This window comes from Alexandromys fortis, unplaced genomic scaffold, assembly GCF_014885135.2.
Source record: "Alexandromys fortis isolate MF-2015 unplaced genomic scaffold, M_Fortis_MF-2015_v1.1 scaffold_62, whole genome shotgun sequence".
NCBI lineage: Eukaryota > Metazoa > Chordata > Mammalia > Rodentia > Cricetidae > Alexandromys > Alexandromys fortis.
In genome coordinates this window covers 3,025,442-3,040,557 of record NW_026067942.1, presented here as the reverse complement: position 1 = coordinate 3,040,557, position 15,116 = coordinate 3,025,442, and the positions used below count along the sequence as shown (strand labels likewise).

Here is a 15,116-nt window from a genome sequence, read left to right as displayed (position 1 = left end):
GCTTTATTCCAGAGATTCAAGGTATCCTGAAGAAACAAGCAACTACCAGCGAATCACACAGGTCACCAGGGGAAACTGAGTGATGAAGACACTAGCTACCAAGACACATGGGTACCAAGGGCAAGGGCACATGGACTTAACTGCAGGCCAGCCAGTCCATCTTCACATGCACTCACATGACACAGTGATACCCAATAACAGCATCAGAGATGCTTCAAACTGACTCAGCTCCTCAGAGGACCAAGATGCTGAGACAGTATAAGCTACAACCCCAGTGTCTACCCAGGAGGATGGCTAGTAAGATGCTGAGCTTGCTGAATTTTAGGGCCTGATCTTCCATGGACTGACTAAGCTTGCCCGGAGCACAGAACAGCACTAGACATCCCCCACATAGTATGAAAAATGAGACAGAATCCCTACGGCATATATTCACTTAGAATAATGCAAATAAAAACTGTTTAATTTTGAGAGCACAGCACAGGCATATATTTTTCTGCTGTTCTAATAGCTATGTCATGTTTATTAAATTGATGCTAAAGTACATATACATATTTGTAAATGTATACATGTGTGGAGGTATGCGCACATGTGTGACTGCACGCACAGGCTAAAGATCAACCCCTCATCTCCTCCTCAGTCACTGTCTACTTTATCTTTATCTACTCTGTCTACAAAGTCTGCTCCTCCACCTGAAGATCACCAGGTCAGCTCGGCTAGGTGACTAACGTGCCCCGAGGATCAAACTGTGTTTCTGTTCCCAGTGCTGGAATCCTATGTGTATGCTGTGGGACAATGGTCTTGTACCCTGTAAAGATTTATCAGCTTTATTTTAATAAAATGCTGATTGGTCAGTAGCCAGGCGGGAAGTATTGGTGGGGCAACGAGAACAGGAGAATTCTTGGAAGAAGAAAGACTCAGTCTGCTGTTGTCACCCAGATGTAGAGGATGCAGATGAGAATGCCTCGCTGATGAAAGGTACCAAGCTACATGGCTGACATAGACAAGAATTATGGGTGACTGTAAGATGTTAGTTAGTAAGAATCCTGAGCTAATAGGCCAACCAGTTTATAACTAATGTAGACTTCTGTGTGTTTCTTTGGGACTGAACAACTGCAGGACTGGGCGGGACAGAAACCTCAGTCAACAGATGTACACCTGCCTTTTCACACGTGGCCTCTCACTTGTGCCTGACTGCTCCACCTGAACAGCTCCTTGTCGACAGGGCTTAAAATTGTAGGCTAGGAGTCTCTGGTTTCAAGATTTTCTCCCTCTTCTGTCACATCAAAACCATCCCCAAATCCAGTTTGCACAACTTTTTGAGAATCCAAAATCCAACCACTTCTCCCAGCTCTGTGTTTATTCCTGCAGACTAAGCCACTGTCTCCTCCTCCCTGGAAAAAACTTTAGCTTCCTCGTGGTCTATCCCAGTCCTTCTTCAGTCTAGTCTCCAACAGCTGCTGGAATGATCCTTCAGAAACACACAACCATGCGACTCCTCTTTCCCAGATCCTACAAATGGTTTCATCTCGTTCAGAGTAAAAGGCATGGCCATGACACTGGCCTAAAGACCCCTGCATGCCTCCTCGGGCATCAGCCCACCCTGTTCTCCCCATAGCGAATGTCACTGTGGTGCCATTACCAACTGCATTCCCATTACCTAGAGCTCCAAACAAAATAAAACACGTGACTTCTTCATGTCAGGGTCATTTTCCGAGGATGTCCTCTCCTCCCCACCTTAAGTAAAACTATAACTCGAATCACCTCATCCCTCTTGCCCTGTTCACTTCTTTCCAAGATACACAGTTCATTATTCTTACTGAATCCTTGTCAAAAGAGAATGTAAGCTGTGTGGAGCCAAAGACTTTCATGGCTGTGCCCCAGTACCCAGAGCAGAGCTGGGTCAATGACTGTATACTAAAGAATAAGAGGATGGACGATAGAATCCCAAACTGAGCCTGCACTCTAATGCCAGCCTTGATTTGTAGGAGCTGGTATGTCCATCTGATAGTCCACTGCTGAATCATCCCTACTCAGACATTATATCACTGCCAATCACTCACAAACTCTGCTGTAACTCCAGAGCTCTTAAATAAAATAACAGCCAGGTGTGGCTGCATGCACCTGCAATACCAGCTCAGAAGGCAGAGAAAGGAGGACCCCTAGAGTTCACTGGCCAGTCAGTATAGCTAGTCAATGAATTCCAGGTTCAGTGCGAGACACTGTCTAAAACATGAGGTGTTTGAACTCACAGCAGGGAATCTTGTTGCCCAAGATTAAACGATCATCATCCAGCATGAAGATAGATGGGGCTGACAAGGCCCCAGGTATAGCTGAAGACCTACTAGCTGCTGATGGTTATCCGGAGAGAGTTAAGTTTATTCAGAGGGGAGGCCCATGTAGGTTGTCCATGGTTCAGTGGATAGTACCCTAGCCATGTATATAGAGAACATAGAGGACATAGCCCAGCATTAATTAGACTCAGTGGGCTATCATAAAAAAGAGGAATAAGAGAAAGAAGAGCAGGAAGAGGAAAAGAAAGAGGAGAAGAGGAAGAAGAAATAATGGAAGATAACAATAACCAAATATGACATGAAGTTAGGAGGTGGGAGGACAGCCAAGAAAAGCTGAGCGGAGGGATATATATGATCTAAATAGAATGTGTTCACATATGAAATTTACAGAGGAAATTAAAATTTATATCATCATCATCATCATCATAGAAGAAAACACCAACTCAACCCCTGACCTCTCCACTCCCAGGCATGGGTGTGTATACTCACATATATACAGCAGACATATCAAAAAAATCTCTGAGTGAAACTAGATGGCCATAATCCTATTACAGTTAAAATGACCGAACGGAAGTCGGAAACATCCAATTGTATTAACCTCTCACTAGAAACTGACTTACAGACATGAATCTCTAAAATGTGCAACTGTACAATTACATGGACCTGAGTCTCATGGGTATTTTCTTCCAAAATAGGATCATGAGCACAACTGAAAACATCTCTACTCAACTTCAGCAGAGATTCCCCAAGATTGTGATTATAAACCACCCACATAGCCGCCTCTAACGTTCTCCGGCTGAGAAATAAACAGCTTGGTTTATAATTTTTTTCAACAGAAAAAAAAAGGGTTGCAGCCCCTTTAAAACTTCTCAGTCGGAAAGGGCTATTTTTGGTCAATGATCTATTTTTATTTCTGCTCTGCTGTTTCTTGAGGAGTCCAATGACAAGGACCTGTCCTTCAAAGTTTGAGTCCGTGGGCACAGAATTAGCATTTCCAATGACTTTCCCTGAATGCACTACACAGGCCTCTCTCCCCAAGTCCTCCTTCAGTCTCTTTCCCCCCAACTCCCTGCAGAGCCCTCGATTTTTTTCCCCAGAATCTTCTTAGGAGGCTTAAAGGAACCTACAAATATTTTTTAAGGAACTGCAACAAGGACGTAACTCTCATTCAATAAACAAGGACGTAACTCTCATTCAATATCTGCTTCAACTGTTGTCACTATTTTGGTTAGCAAACTCATTTTATGTCATTATTAATATAATAAAACGTATTATACATAATTTTATATAATATATATATATAATAATATATATCATACTGATTCTTCAGAAAATTCAGCCAATCAATGCTATTATCTTGGGTAGAGTGCTCCAAGCAGCTGTTCTGGCAGACATTTTTTAATAAACACATACATCAGCTGGGAACCCAGAGATGAGCTTGGATCCCTTCATCAACCAGGCTGATGCTTAATGCAACCACTTGACCACCAGATCAAGGGCAGTTCTAGAATAGAAAAGACCAAAAGGAAGATGATCCAAGCAGTGCTGGTCAAGCTAATTTTCAAAGGAAGAAAAACAGAGCGCACTGGAAGCTGGTGCAAGAGTTGAGCCCAGGTAACTGGATCCATAAAGTCTTTTATCATGATGCAGGGGCCTTGCCAATTGGCAGATGATCCTGAAGGCCCTTTCTGTTATTCTGGCCCTAGTCTCCATGAAGTCAGAGATAAATGGCTCTCAAGCATTTTGGAAATACACAGGGCTCATTACAGAGGCACGCATAGAATTCTGAATGTATCTGCTCCAATTCAGAACTTGATATATCCTGCTGTTCTACTTTTAAGCCATAAGGGAAGAGGCTAGAGATAAATAGATCTAGAATCTAATCTATTTGATTGCAAAGAGCCATCCTTAATCAAGAAGGCTAAGAATAAGGCAATGAGCTGAGGGAGCAGGACCAATCTTTAGGCCAGGGGTGTTTGGTGATCAACTGCTTCATTTCATACCCCCATAGGAGTCTTCACAGGTACAATTTTAAGGAAAGTAATTTATAATTTCTTTTTCAAAAAGATATCAGCCTTGTTTGTTCTCCCAAAATATCAGTATCAAATTACCCTCTATTGTCATGTACATGCGTGTATAACAGACAGAGGTCAGATGAAGCCATTTAGTGTCTTTCCCTTCTACTTTTCACTATTATTACATTGAGACAAGATTTTTCACTTAACCTGGCTCCACACCCTTATGGTGCTGGCATTACAGGCCTGTGTACAGCTACTCCTAATATTAAAAGAAAAACAAAAGCATTTATTTATGGGTGAAGGTCAAAGGACAACTGTGAGGGGCTGGTGCTCTCTTTCCACCTCATGTGTCCCGGGGCTCAGACTCAGGTGGTCAGGCTCACTGAAAGCACCTGTACCCAGTGATTATCTTGCTATCCCACACCTAACTTTGGACACCGATTTGGAGGATCTGAACTCAGGACTTCAAGCCTGTGCAAAAAATATTCTCACCTATTGAGTCATCTTTCTAGGCCAGCATCAATCTACAACAAACATTTCAAAGACAGTGACTTTCCATGATAAATCTGAACACCTTCTAGATGCCTGTTAGCTTCCCAGTTCCCCAAGGGCCAAAAAGTATGTATTGTCTTGCATTCAAAAGGGACCAAAAAGTATGTATTGTCTTGCATTCAAAATCTATAAGGAATCCCCAAAGAAATTTGCCTGGAAAAAGGCGTATCTAATAAAACTACGACTAAAATGCTCTATAAATGCAATGGAATAATAAAAAAATGTTAGTCACCAAAGACGTACAATCTGAAAGCTACCAATCGCCACAGTTACCCTAATCAATAACTCCCTTGAAGTTCTGTGAGAATAGCCCACCACCAGGAGAGAAAACGTTTCTCTGTGTGTATGGAAGTGGCCACCCTCTTTCCACCTCCACTCTAGGCTCCAAAGAAAACAAGATGGAGAAAACCAACCTCGGTGCTTCTCTAAAATGATACAAACTTGAGGGACTCTCTCATCCAAGTAACAACTGGCCTCCCTTATGCTCCCCGTCAGCCGCTGTAAGTATCCCCAGGACTGAATGTGAATCTTCATTTACCTAGCAACACCCTGGACATCCTTGGTAGCATTACCCCTAAATACCTTACCACTGTGGCCCCGCTGTGCAAAGACGGGACAGGGAAGCAGTGGTGGCATTTTCTTGTTTAGGAACTGAACTGCCAACAAGATGCGTCTCTTTCCCTTTCAGCAATGAGGTGTGGGTTTTGTTTGTGTGTCAGCTGTAGACTCCACTCAAACCAGCGTGCTTCCTTCCTCCAGCTTACAGAAGGAAAGAGAGAGCAAGCTTGGACAACACCAAGTGCTGGAGGGAAAAATCAGTGATATTAGAGCTTTTTACTTTTCTTATCTCAATTAGTCCAATAATGAGGCCTCTAGAGGACACAGAAGCCACAGGCAAGCATGAAGCCATCTTCCTGTTCATACTCGTGCAGTACCATTTATGTGAGCAATCAGAGGGAATGAAAAACAATTCGACTCTCCGTGCTTGGCTTAGGTTCCGGCGACATGGCTAAACGCACCAAGAAGGTCGGGATCGTCGGGAAGTACGGGACCCGCTATGGTGCCTCCCTCCGGAAAATGGTGAAGAAAATTGAAATCAGCCAGCACGCCAAGTACACGTGCGCCTTCTGTGGCAAGACCAAAATGAAGAGACGAGCCGTTGGCATCTGGCACTGTGGCTCCTGCATGAAGACAGTGGCTGGTGGGGCCTGGACCTACAACTCGACTTCTGCTGTCACAGTGAAGTCTGCCATCAGAAGACTGAAGGAACTGAAAGACCAGTAAAAGTGCTACCATTTGATACACAAGCCTACTAACTACAATAGTGCACAGCCAACAAATAAATGGGTTAATTTACATAAAAAAAACAATTCGATATCAACTTCTTGGCCTGGCCCCCCTCCTTCTCCTTTTCTTTTGGTGGTGGTGGTGGTGGTGAGTGTGTATGTACGTGTGTATGTGTGTATATATATGTGTGTGTGTGTGTATTATTGTGTCAGTGTGTGTATATGTGTCAGCGTGTATGTGTATATATTGTGTATATATGAGTGCATTGTATGAATATATGTGTATGAGCATGTGTGTATGAGTGTGAGTATATGTATGAGTGTGTATATGTATATGTGTATTAGTGTGTATGTGTGAGTATATGTGCATATATGTGTGAGTTGTATTGTATATGCATCTGTATATGAGTGTGTGTGTGTATGTGTGTGCACGCGCGTGCATGCACATGGTTGTTTGGACACCCCACCCCCTCTAGGCATCATTTAATATGTAATCTCCATAGCCCAGTGGGTGGAAATAATTAACAAATTGGATAAATGTTGAAACTGAGACAGAGAGGTGGCATTACTTACTCCAAGGCTTGACTCCCACCCTTTCACCACCTCCTGCTTTGAATGTTTGATTTGCAGGGCTAAGGGTCGGAGTCTTTTGTAGGATTGGTCAAAGGGTCTGCACTGAGCTGTATCCTCAGCCCACATTCTGTCTCCTTTCCTTTTGTTTTCGTTGCAGAGGTTCCGCTGAGAACACTCTGGGTGTCCCTCAGACTCTGACCAATTTGTTTTGTCTTTGAGAAAGGGTCTCTTTTTGGGACTTGAAGTTTATCTATTAGGCCAGACTTGCTGACCAATGAGCCCTGGAACCTGCCCGTCTCTGCCTCCTCAGCATGGGGATTACAAGAACAAGTCACACCACATCTAGTTTGGGATCTGAGTTCAGGGATGGAGCTAAGGTTTTATACTCCCCAGTAAGCACTTCACTGACCAGTTTCCCCCCAGCCCATCTACTTAACCTTTTATTTTTTGACATATCATTTAATTGCAATATTTATCCTTTCCCTTTCTTCCCTCCAAATTGTCCCATATACCCCTCCCTGCTCTTCTTCAAATTCATGGCTTCTTTTTTCACTCATTGCTCTCGCAAGCCTATACATATCGACTTGCTTTTAAACATGAAGCTGCATTAGAACACAAGCACCATCACGCACTCCCACACTGCCTAGGGCTGCTTTTGTGTGGTGGGGGCAGAACTGAGCAGATCTGCCACAGGGTTATATGCACAGCAAAACTAGACATATTTACTATCCATCCTTGAAGAACCAGCTTGTCAGTCCCAGAGTGCACAGATGGCGCCAGAAGCTGGGGACGAACACAGGTTGTCTGGTTTCGAAGAAGACTGGCTTGCTTTTATTTTCTGTGTATGATTGTTTTGCCTGCATGTGTGAATTACACAGCATGCACAGGCTGCTGCCCGAGTCCAGAATAGGATAGCTGATCCCCTGAAATTACAAATACTTGTGAACTACCATGTGAGCGCTGGGAATTTAACTCGGGTCCTCTGGAAGAGCAGCCAGTGCTCTTAACAACTGAGCCATTTCTTCAACCCCATACAGATTGTTTCTTTTCACCCAGGGAATGACCCGCAATGTGGCCAAATATACTAACCCCTAACTTCCTGGAATCAGAAAGACTTTCTGGGGTATCATGTGTTCAACTCTACAAATGAGGATCCAGTGTGAGGCTTCAAACTCTCCACAATTCTAGATCTGGTGAGGTCAGCAGCCAGCACTGTGTGCTGAGCTCCTGGAGGCCAGACTCCTTAATGATGAAACAAAAACAGAAAGGAGGCATCTCTGTGCGCATGCCCTAAAGCCCAGGTCTCCTTTGTGTTTCCGTCATGCATCCTGTGTTCTGTTAGGGAAGCCATGGGCCAATTTTGCCTAGGAGGAGACAGCCAAGGTCTCCTCCCTCCATGGTCTTCTCATCTCCAACTTCCTCTTTAAGGGGGTTAGCCTTTCTGGAGTAGAGCTGGCTACATGAATGGAGAGACACCAAGTGCTTTGAATGTCTCACGGAACCACTAATCATTTTTAAAGAATTCCTAAAGTCTTTACAACTCCATAACCCTGAATGCAGTATTTGATTTAAATACCTCTCAACCAAGTTTTTCAAACACTTTGCTAAACAAATATGAGGTCTCTCCCATATAAAGCTTCCTTTCCCTCCCCTTCTTGGTTCTGCCCCTAAAGCCTCTAGCTGTGAAGCCTTCTCTCATGAAACGCTGTATAACCCGATTGCTGATCTACTAAATCCCTCCAGCCCCAATGTGAATGTGTGGGGCACTAAGACATGACATCTATCTAAGCAATAAGCACAGAGAGAGAACTCCAGTTAGCAAAAGTCACTAACTACGTGCCCAAGCCTGCTGTTGAGGCTTGAACAAACACAGGCCTTTGCTGAACTATGAGTTCTGAGCATTCATCTGCTTCTATACAGCTCTGGCCTATGCACCCTAGAAGATCCCTGGGTATTCTAGAGTTAACAAGCCGTATTTGTCAGCTCCAAGCCCTTTCCATTTTTGTACTCCTGGTCCTGATAACTGATGCTATCTCTGCTGGTCTTTTAAAGGAGAACCCTACGTTCTAGTTGCCCCATCTCCCCTCTCCTTTTCCGTTCCGTCGCTGGAATGCTGTTGCCACTCAGACCTCCTCAAAGGCACTGATCCATCCCTGCCTCCATAACCTCATCCAGGACCAGTGCACGAGTTTCTAATGAGGACTGCTTCCTGCTCTGTCCCACCCGCCCCACAAGGCTGTGCTGTCTCCTGAAGCTCTCCATGTCCCATCCGTTCACAGTGTTTGAATTACTTTATTGTACCCCCTACTTCTTTAGATAAACACAGACATCTCACAGCATATGTTATACCATCCACCATAGCCCTGCTTGTTATAAACATGGCTACTTCTCTTATCGCCATTCAACTATCTTACATTTGATGTGCCAATAGTTTGTGTCTCTGATAGTTTCTAGAATGTCTCAGGCAGTCCCTCTCTTTGATAATTTTCTTCTCTTATCCTGTCATAGCCATTCTTACTTATTTGGAAAAGAAAAACAACAGACTATGATCAGTCCACTGCCTCAGCTAAATGCTGACCATCTGTGCCCTGAACTGGTTATACACGGAGGGTGTACAAAGATAGCTGTCAGTCAGGGGTTAGGTGGCTGTGTACATGAAAGCTATTTCCAGAGAAAGAGGTTTCTTTAAGCCCCTCCCCGAACACAGTGCATCTTTCTGTTACTCAAGAATACAGACCAAGAGTGAATCTTGTGTTCATAGCCTTATCTCTACACTGAACACGAAGTGCTCGGAGAAACATATGCTGAAGGAGAGGCTAGCCTCGGCTCTTCAAGTCATCTGTCCTCTGACTCCATTGCATCTCTCAAAGGCCACAGGCTAACAAAGCGCAGGCGGTCAACCACAGTAGCTTTGCACTTAGCTTCATGTTTGACTCTATTGTTCTTGATCTAGGTCGCCTCAATGGGCTGCTTCCCTTCCGTGAAATGGGTCTAACAAGAGTATCCACTGAGGACTGTCCAAGGAGCCAAGGAAGCAATACGGACAAATTATTCTAAACAGTCAGAACAGCACTAGCATATAAACTATCCCTCAGTCAATGTTACCGTCCATTGTTTTATATTTAATACTGTACCAATGCACAAATGAGGAACAAAGAATTAACATTAGCAAATGAAATTCATCTCCATTCAAAATGTTACTTATTGAACAATTCCTTCTTCATCTATGGTTTTCTATTGTGTTGAATGTAGAGTTACACACACACACACACACACACACACACACACATTTTTCCAACCAAGACTTGTTTATCTGAGGATGAGGGTTGAAGAAGGGAGGACCGGTGGTTATGGATGTTAAATAAACAATTTTTTCTTACAACAAACCTCTGCACCCTGTTCTCACCATGTCAGGGCCTGTGATGACTTAGTGTCTCCCAAGCATGACCAAGCGATTAGCGGGCCTGTGTCCATGCATCTCGACAGTAATGGGAGCTCTCTTTCCATTTGCCATGTTTTGAAGGCTGAGCGCTTCGCTGCCTTGTGCATTTTCAACTTGATGAATTCATTATTCCCTGCATTTTTCTTCTCCCTCTTTTAGAGAAAAATCTTTCCCCCAAAATGCCAGGACTTGTTCTTTCCCCCCTTTAGAAAATGAGTGATGTTTAACTGCAAAAAAAAAATCACACCATACACCACATCTGTAGCAGTTCAGCTGCACCCAATGGCACCCCAAGAAAAAGAAAATAAGATACAAACATACAGTGCCATGGCACAGTGTTGTCTTTCATTCGATATCTGTACATGGCATAAACTGGCTGCTTTGTGGGAAGAAAGGGTTCCCATTATCACTGCTCATGTATTATTAGATTGGAAAGAAACAGGCTGAAAGCAGTGTGTGTTTGGGCGGTGAAGAGATGCAGACGGAGCACAGCACAAGCACTGGGTGCTCTCCTGGTCGGCCTTTATCCTCCCTATGAGAGCACACTGCCCCTGAATCCATGCTCCAGAGCCCCCACTGTACAGGGTCTGTGGCCCATTCACACCCCATACACCAGCACACACTGCAGGTTGGCAGGGGTAAGTTCTGCAGTTTACACTCCTGTGGGGGCATTTTTCAGAAAGAGAGGGAAGAGAGAAAATAATTCTCAAGAACAGAAAGGTGGGTGATGGAGGATACCTTAAAACTCATTGGTAACCAAACTTAGTTTTCGTTTATAGGACTGTTTGACTTTCCCTCACTAGGGAAACGCTAAGGCAGGCAAGTCAAGCTCTCTGGATAAATCCGAATCAAGGTGTAAGGTTTGATGGACACGGAAGGTTACCTGTATAGAAGGCAACATGGCCTGCAAATGTGTAGGGCACAGTAACCAACAATGTTATGTTCACACTCATGCATTTGTAAGCAACAAAAATTAGTGTTTAAGACTTTCGCCGCAGGAATCAGATCATCTGAGTCTAAAGTCTGATGTCAGAGAGGCGTGAAAAGGTTACGGAGCCCTTTAAGACTCCGTTTTCTTGTCCGACACCAACAGCATCGCTACTACCTGTTATTCAATGCAGTGACTTGTTGACGTGTGGAATATGTTTAGCATATATTCCACTAATATTAGAATTAATGTTGTGCATAGTAGCACTGAGACTTTTTTCTTTTTGGTAATTTTCTGATATATCTTCAATACTTATTTCATCCCTTTAAAAAGCAGGTATTAAAGATTCTTCTGAATTAAAATTTTTGTTGTTAAAGTTTGTATTTTACCTAAAGATGAATATAAGGACCTGTACTTCTGATATATAAAATGTACATATATAAGTAAAATAAATCTGCTTCCCCTAAGTGAGTGATATCCAAAGAGAGAACTGATTTTTTTCGAATTATGCACTAAGATATCATAATTTTCTTCTATAAGATGATATCAAAGAGCTCTGCTTACTCACTGGATTGGTTTCCTATATAAAGCAAAATACTTACCTCCCAAAGGTGAGAAAGTCTCAAATGGATCTCTCCTCCATATGGTAAAATAGTCACGCATCCCGCCTCCCTGTCAAGGTACAGCCTTGTTGTGGGCATAAATGACCAATCAGATCTAAATATAGGGTCACGGTGAGGCTGGGGGCAGGGTAAGGAGGTAATATGGGGAGGGTGCATGGAGGCTGCCATGCTATAAATGACTAAAGAACATGAGTGCATTTATTCCAGGAGGAGGACTCAGTAGAATCTCACACTTGGTTTCAAAAAAAAAAAAAAAAAAAACCAACAAACAAACAATAAAAGCTCTAACTCCTTGGGAATCCCTGGCAAGAACAGACTCTCCTATTTTTTTTTCCTGAAGAACTGAGAATTTAGATTATTTTAAAAAATCTTCCTATACCCAAAATGCTTCTGTCTTTGGTGAGGGAATGGCCAGCAATACTCACCTACTTGGTTTTCACAGGAAGGAGCACCCTGAACACTAAAGTGTGATTTGGCGGAGTCTAAATAAGCCGAGTGCATCTTTTCCCACAAGTCTTTGTTTCTCTTGCATAGCCAAAGCGGATTCTTTCTACAGTGTTCTGACAGAAGCAAACATCTGTTTGAGGCAGGAACCTGATAAATTTCACCGTTTCTGTAATGGGAAAACACCGAGTAGATGGGTGTTTAAGAAGGTTCTCTTTGCGGTGACGCTGGTCCAGGTGTCTATGGAAGAAATCTGCTCAGCAAAACATGGCTGAAATCTCTGGACTATCTCCCCTGAACTAAACTTTCTAAGCTTCTTGCCATAGAAGAGGATCTAATACTCAATCCATTGGAGAACTAGCTGTATAATCCAGGCCATCCACAGATACTCCATAACTATATACATTCCTGTCCAGCTGAGCAGGGTCTGTATGCATGTGTATTTGTGGAGTCCCAGGACAAGCGGGGCACATAAAGCAGGGAATGAGTCCCATGAATACATGTAGGTAGCCTTTTCATCTGTGACATCGGTGACATTGTCACATGCACATTTCTGGATATTCTTTATTAAACAATAAACTCAAGAATAACTCCGTACAAATCATTAGTGTGTGTAACTATTAATTCTTATTATCACAATGGCTTCTTTTCAGGTAAGAGCGGGTCTCTCAATGTAGAGTCAAGATGGAGTTTGCCAGTGCGCAAACCCTTCTCTGTAGGATCGAACCCCCAAACGACTTCTACAAAATCTCATCTTTTAGTGATGAGGATAGAGTCCATGATAAATCTCAACTTCAAAAGATTCTGACATATGTCGGAGGCTGGCAGAGCAGGCAGCATCTGGTCCTTACCGGGAGCCTTTTGAATGTTAGGATATTCTATCTGAACAGCGTCCCAAACCATCTAGATTTCCCCAGTGTAAAAGGTAAAAAGATAAATGGGGAGGGGGTGTTAAGTCAGCAAATGTATCCCCCACCAAAGAACTTTCACACACTTGAAAAGGTTGGTCAATAAAACTCAGAAATATAAGGAAAATGGCACTTCTAGAGCAGGCCACAGGAAGACACTTTCTTTAACTAGTTCAAGGTAAAGTTGTTCCTTTGATGATAAAAATCCCTGTCAGTGGCTTTATATCTCCCTTTGGTAAACCAATTTCCCCATTTCTGTATCTTTTCTTTCCATAGTAGGATTATCATTTTGCAATGAGAATCTTTTCATAGGGTTTAATTGATAATATCCTACTATTCCATATAACAGGAAGTGCAGCAACCAAGTCTTGCTTTGAAGCCATTTGTCTGGTTTTGTCCACAACTACCATGATCTTATGATTTACATAGGCACTTGGGGCAGCTGGTGACAGAGCTCTCAGGACAGAAGCTCTCAAACCTTTGAGTTGATCTAGAAGAGCTGTGGTGGATAAGGAAGCATCTGCCACAGTGAAGTAGACGAGGAATGGGGAACAAATGATGACGCACTACGTAGACAACGTGCACCATGACTGAGAGTGGGGACCCTGATCACACAGACAGCACATCCCATGGGCAAAGCTGAGTGTCAGCTTCCAGAAACAACTGCAGGCAAAGGCAAGCTGACCCTTAGGCTAAGGATCTCTAAACTTCAAGTCTCCTCACTACAGAATTCCGTCTACAGTCTACATACGGTTGCATATCTTGATGGCATTTCCTAACGCAACACACTTTAACTACAACTGATGTCTGAATTCTCCTCCAAATATCCTCTGGCTTAGGTGACCTAGGTGTGACTGTAAGCATTTTGGGAATTTGGCTAAAGGAAAGTTGAACTGCTAATATGTTTAATTTCTGTTTAAAAGTTTATGTTTGCATGGATCATACACACTTCTGTGTAGAACAAATTATTGTTTATGGTTCCCAATGATCAATATTAATTTACAGAAATCTTCCTCTCTCTTCAACCCTTCTCCACAAATGTGAACAACACAGGCCCAGCGATGAAGTAGAGAGCCACTGCTGAGCTTGGGAGACGGAACTCTGAACACACATGGACATGGGAAAGAAAGAAAGAAAGAAAGAAAGAAAGAAAGAAAGAAAGAAAGGAAGGAAGGAAGGAAGGAAGGAAGGAAGGAAGGAAGGAAGGAAGGAAGGAAGGAAGGAAGGAAGGAAGGTCTCAAACGCATCAAGCCAGCTGCAAATCTCAAGAAAATAAAAGAAAACAATCTCATCTCACAGATCATCCATGTAAGAAGTTTGATAGTGTTTTCTGAAAATGTTGACAATAATTCCAAAAATGGATTTAATACTCCAGTCACGAGAAATGTAACTGGAGAAGCCTTTTAAAACTAGGGATAGTAAATTTTTTTAAGATCTAATCAACATAGTAGAGGAAAGACTAAATTATCTTTCTATTCTTCGTACAAAATAGGATTATAAAATCATGGCTGGTGTATGAAGAGGCAATCAAAGAGCACGTAGCAAAAAAAAAAGGACTATTTTAAGGAAGCCCCTCAAACAGCTAATTAAAATTTTGTTTCTCTGACTTTTTAAGTATGATATTTGTAAGCTTAGTTAAATTGAAATTTTGTTGTGATTTTATTCCCTATTTTGAACAAATACATTCACTGTGTGCCTCATTTTGCAGATTATTTTATATCCCGTCTCCCACAGAGAGAAGGCGTGGATCTCTACACTGCCTGGTTTAGGAAACTGGATTGCGCAAGGACCTGCGAGTCTCCAGTGAGAGAAACATCAGGACTGCCATCTCTCCCGGCTTCCTGCTCTTCTTGGAAATACCTTTCTAATACCAAACGCTAACTTAACCTCTGATCCGTCTCTCTAGTACTAAAGGTGACCACTGCCATCCTACTTAATACTCTGGGGGTTTCCTTAGGCTCCACACCTAGACCCTGCATTGGAGTTGGGTCAAAGGTTTGATGGGGGTTCCCAGTTCCTACCATTTTGCCCTATTAGCTTAAGTCTGGGAA

At 42.9% G+C, this 15,116-nt stretch overlaps 2 protein-coding genes across 2 annotated transcripts in view; one reads left to right on the top strand and one right to left on the bottom strand.

Annotated features, from left to right (window-relative positions):
* Esrrg (estrogen related receptor gamma) overlaps positions 1–15,116 on the bottom strand; it is a 541,176-nt gene that overhangs the window by 442,198 nt on the left and 83,862 nt on the right. The gene's annotated exons all lie outside the window — the stretch shown is intronic.
* Positions 5,841–6,225, top strand: LOC126505399 (60S ribosomal protein L37a-like). Its single transcript, XM_050148264.1, has one exon. It carries the CDS (start codon positions 5,867–5,869, stop codon positions 6,143–6,145), a length of 279 nt encoding a protein of 92 aa, XP_050004221.1. The 5' UTR covers positions 5,841–5,866; the 3' UTR covers positions 6,146–6,225.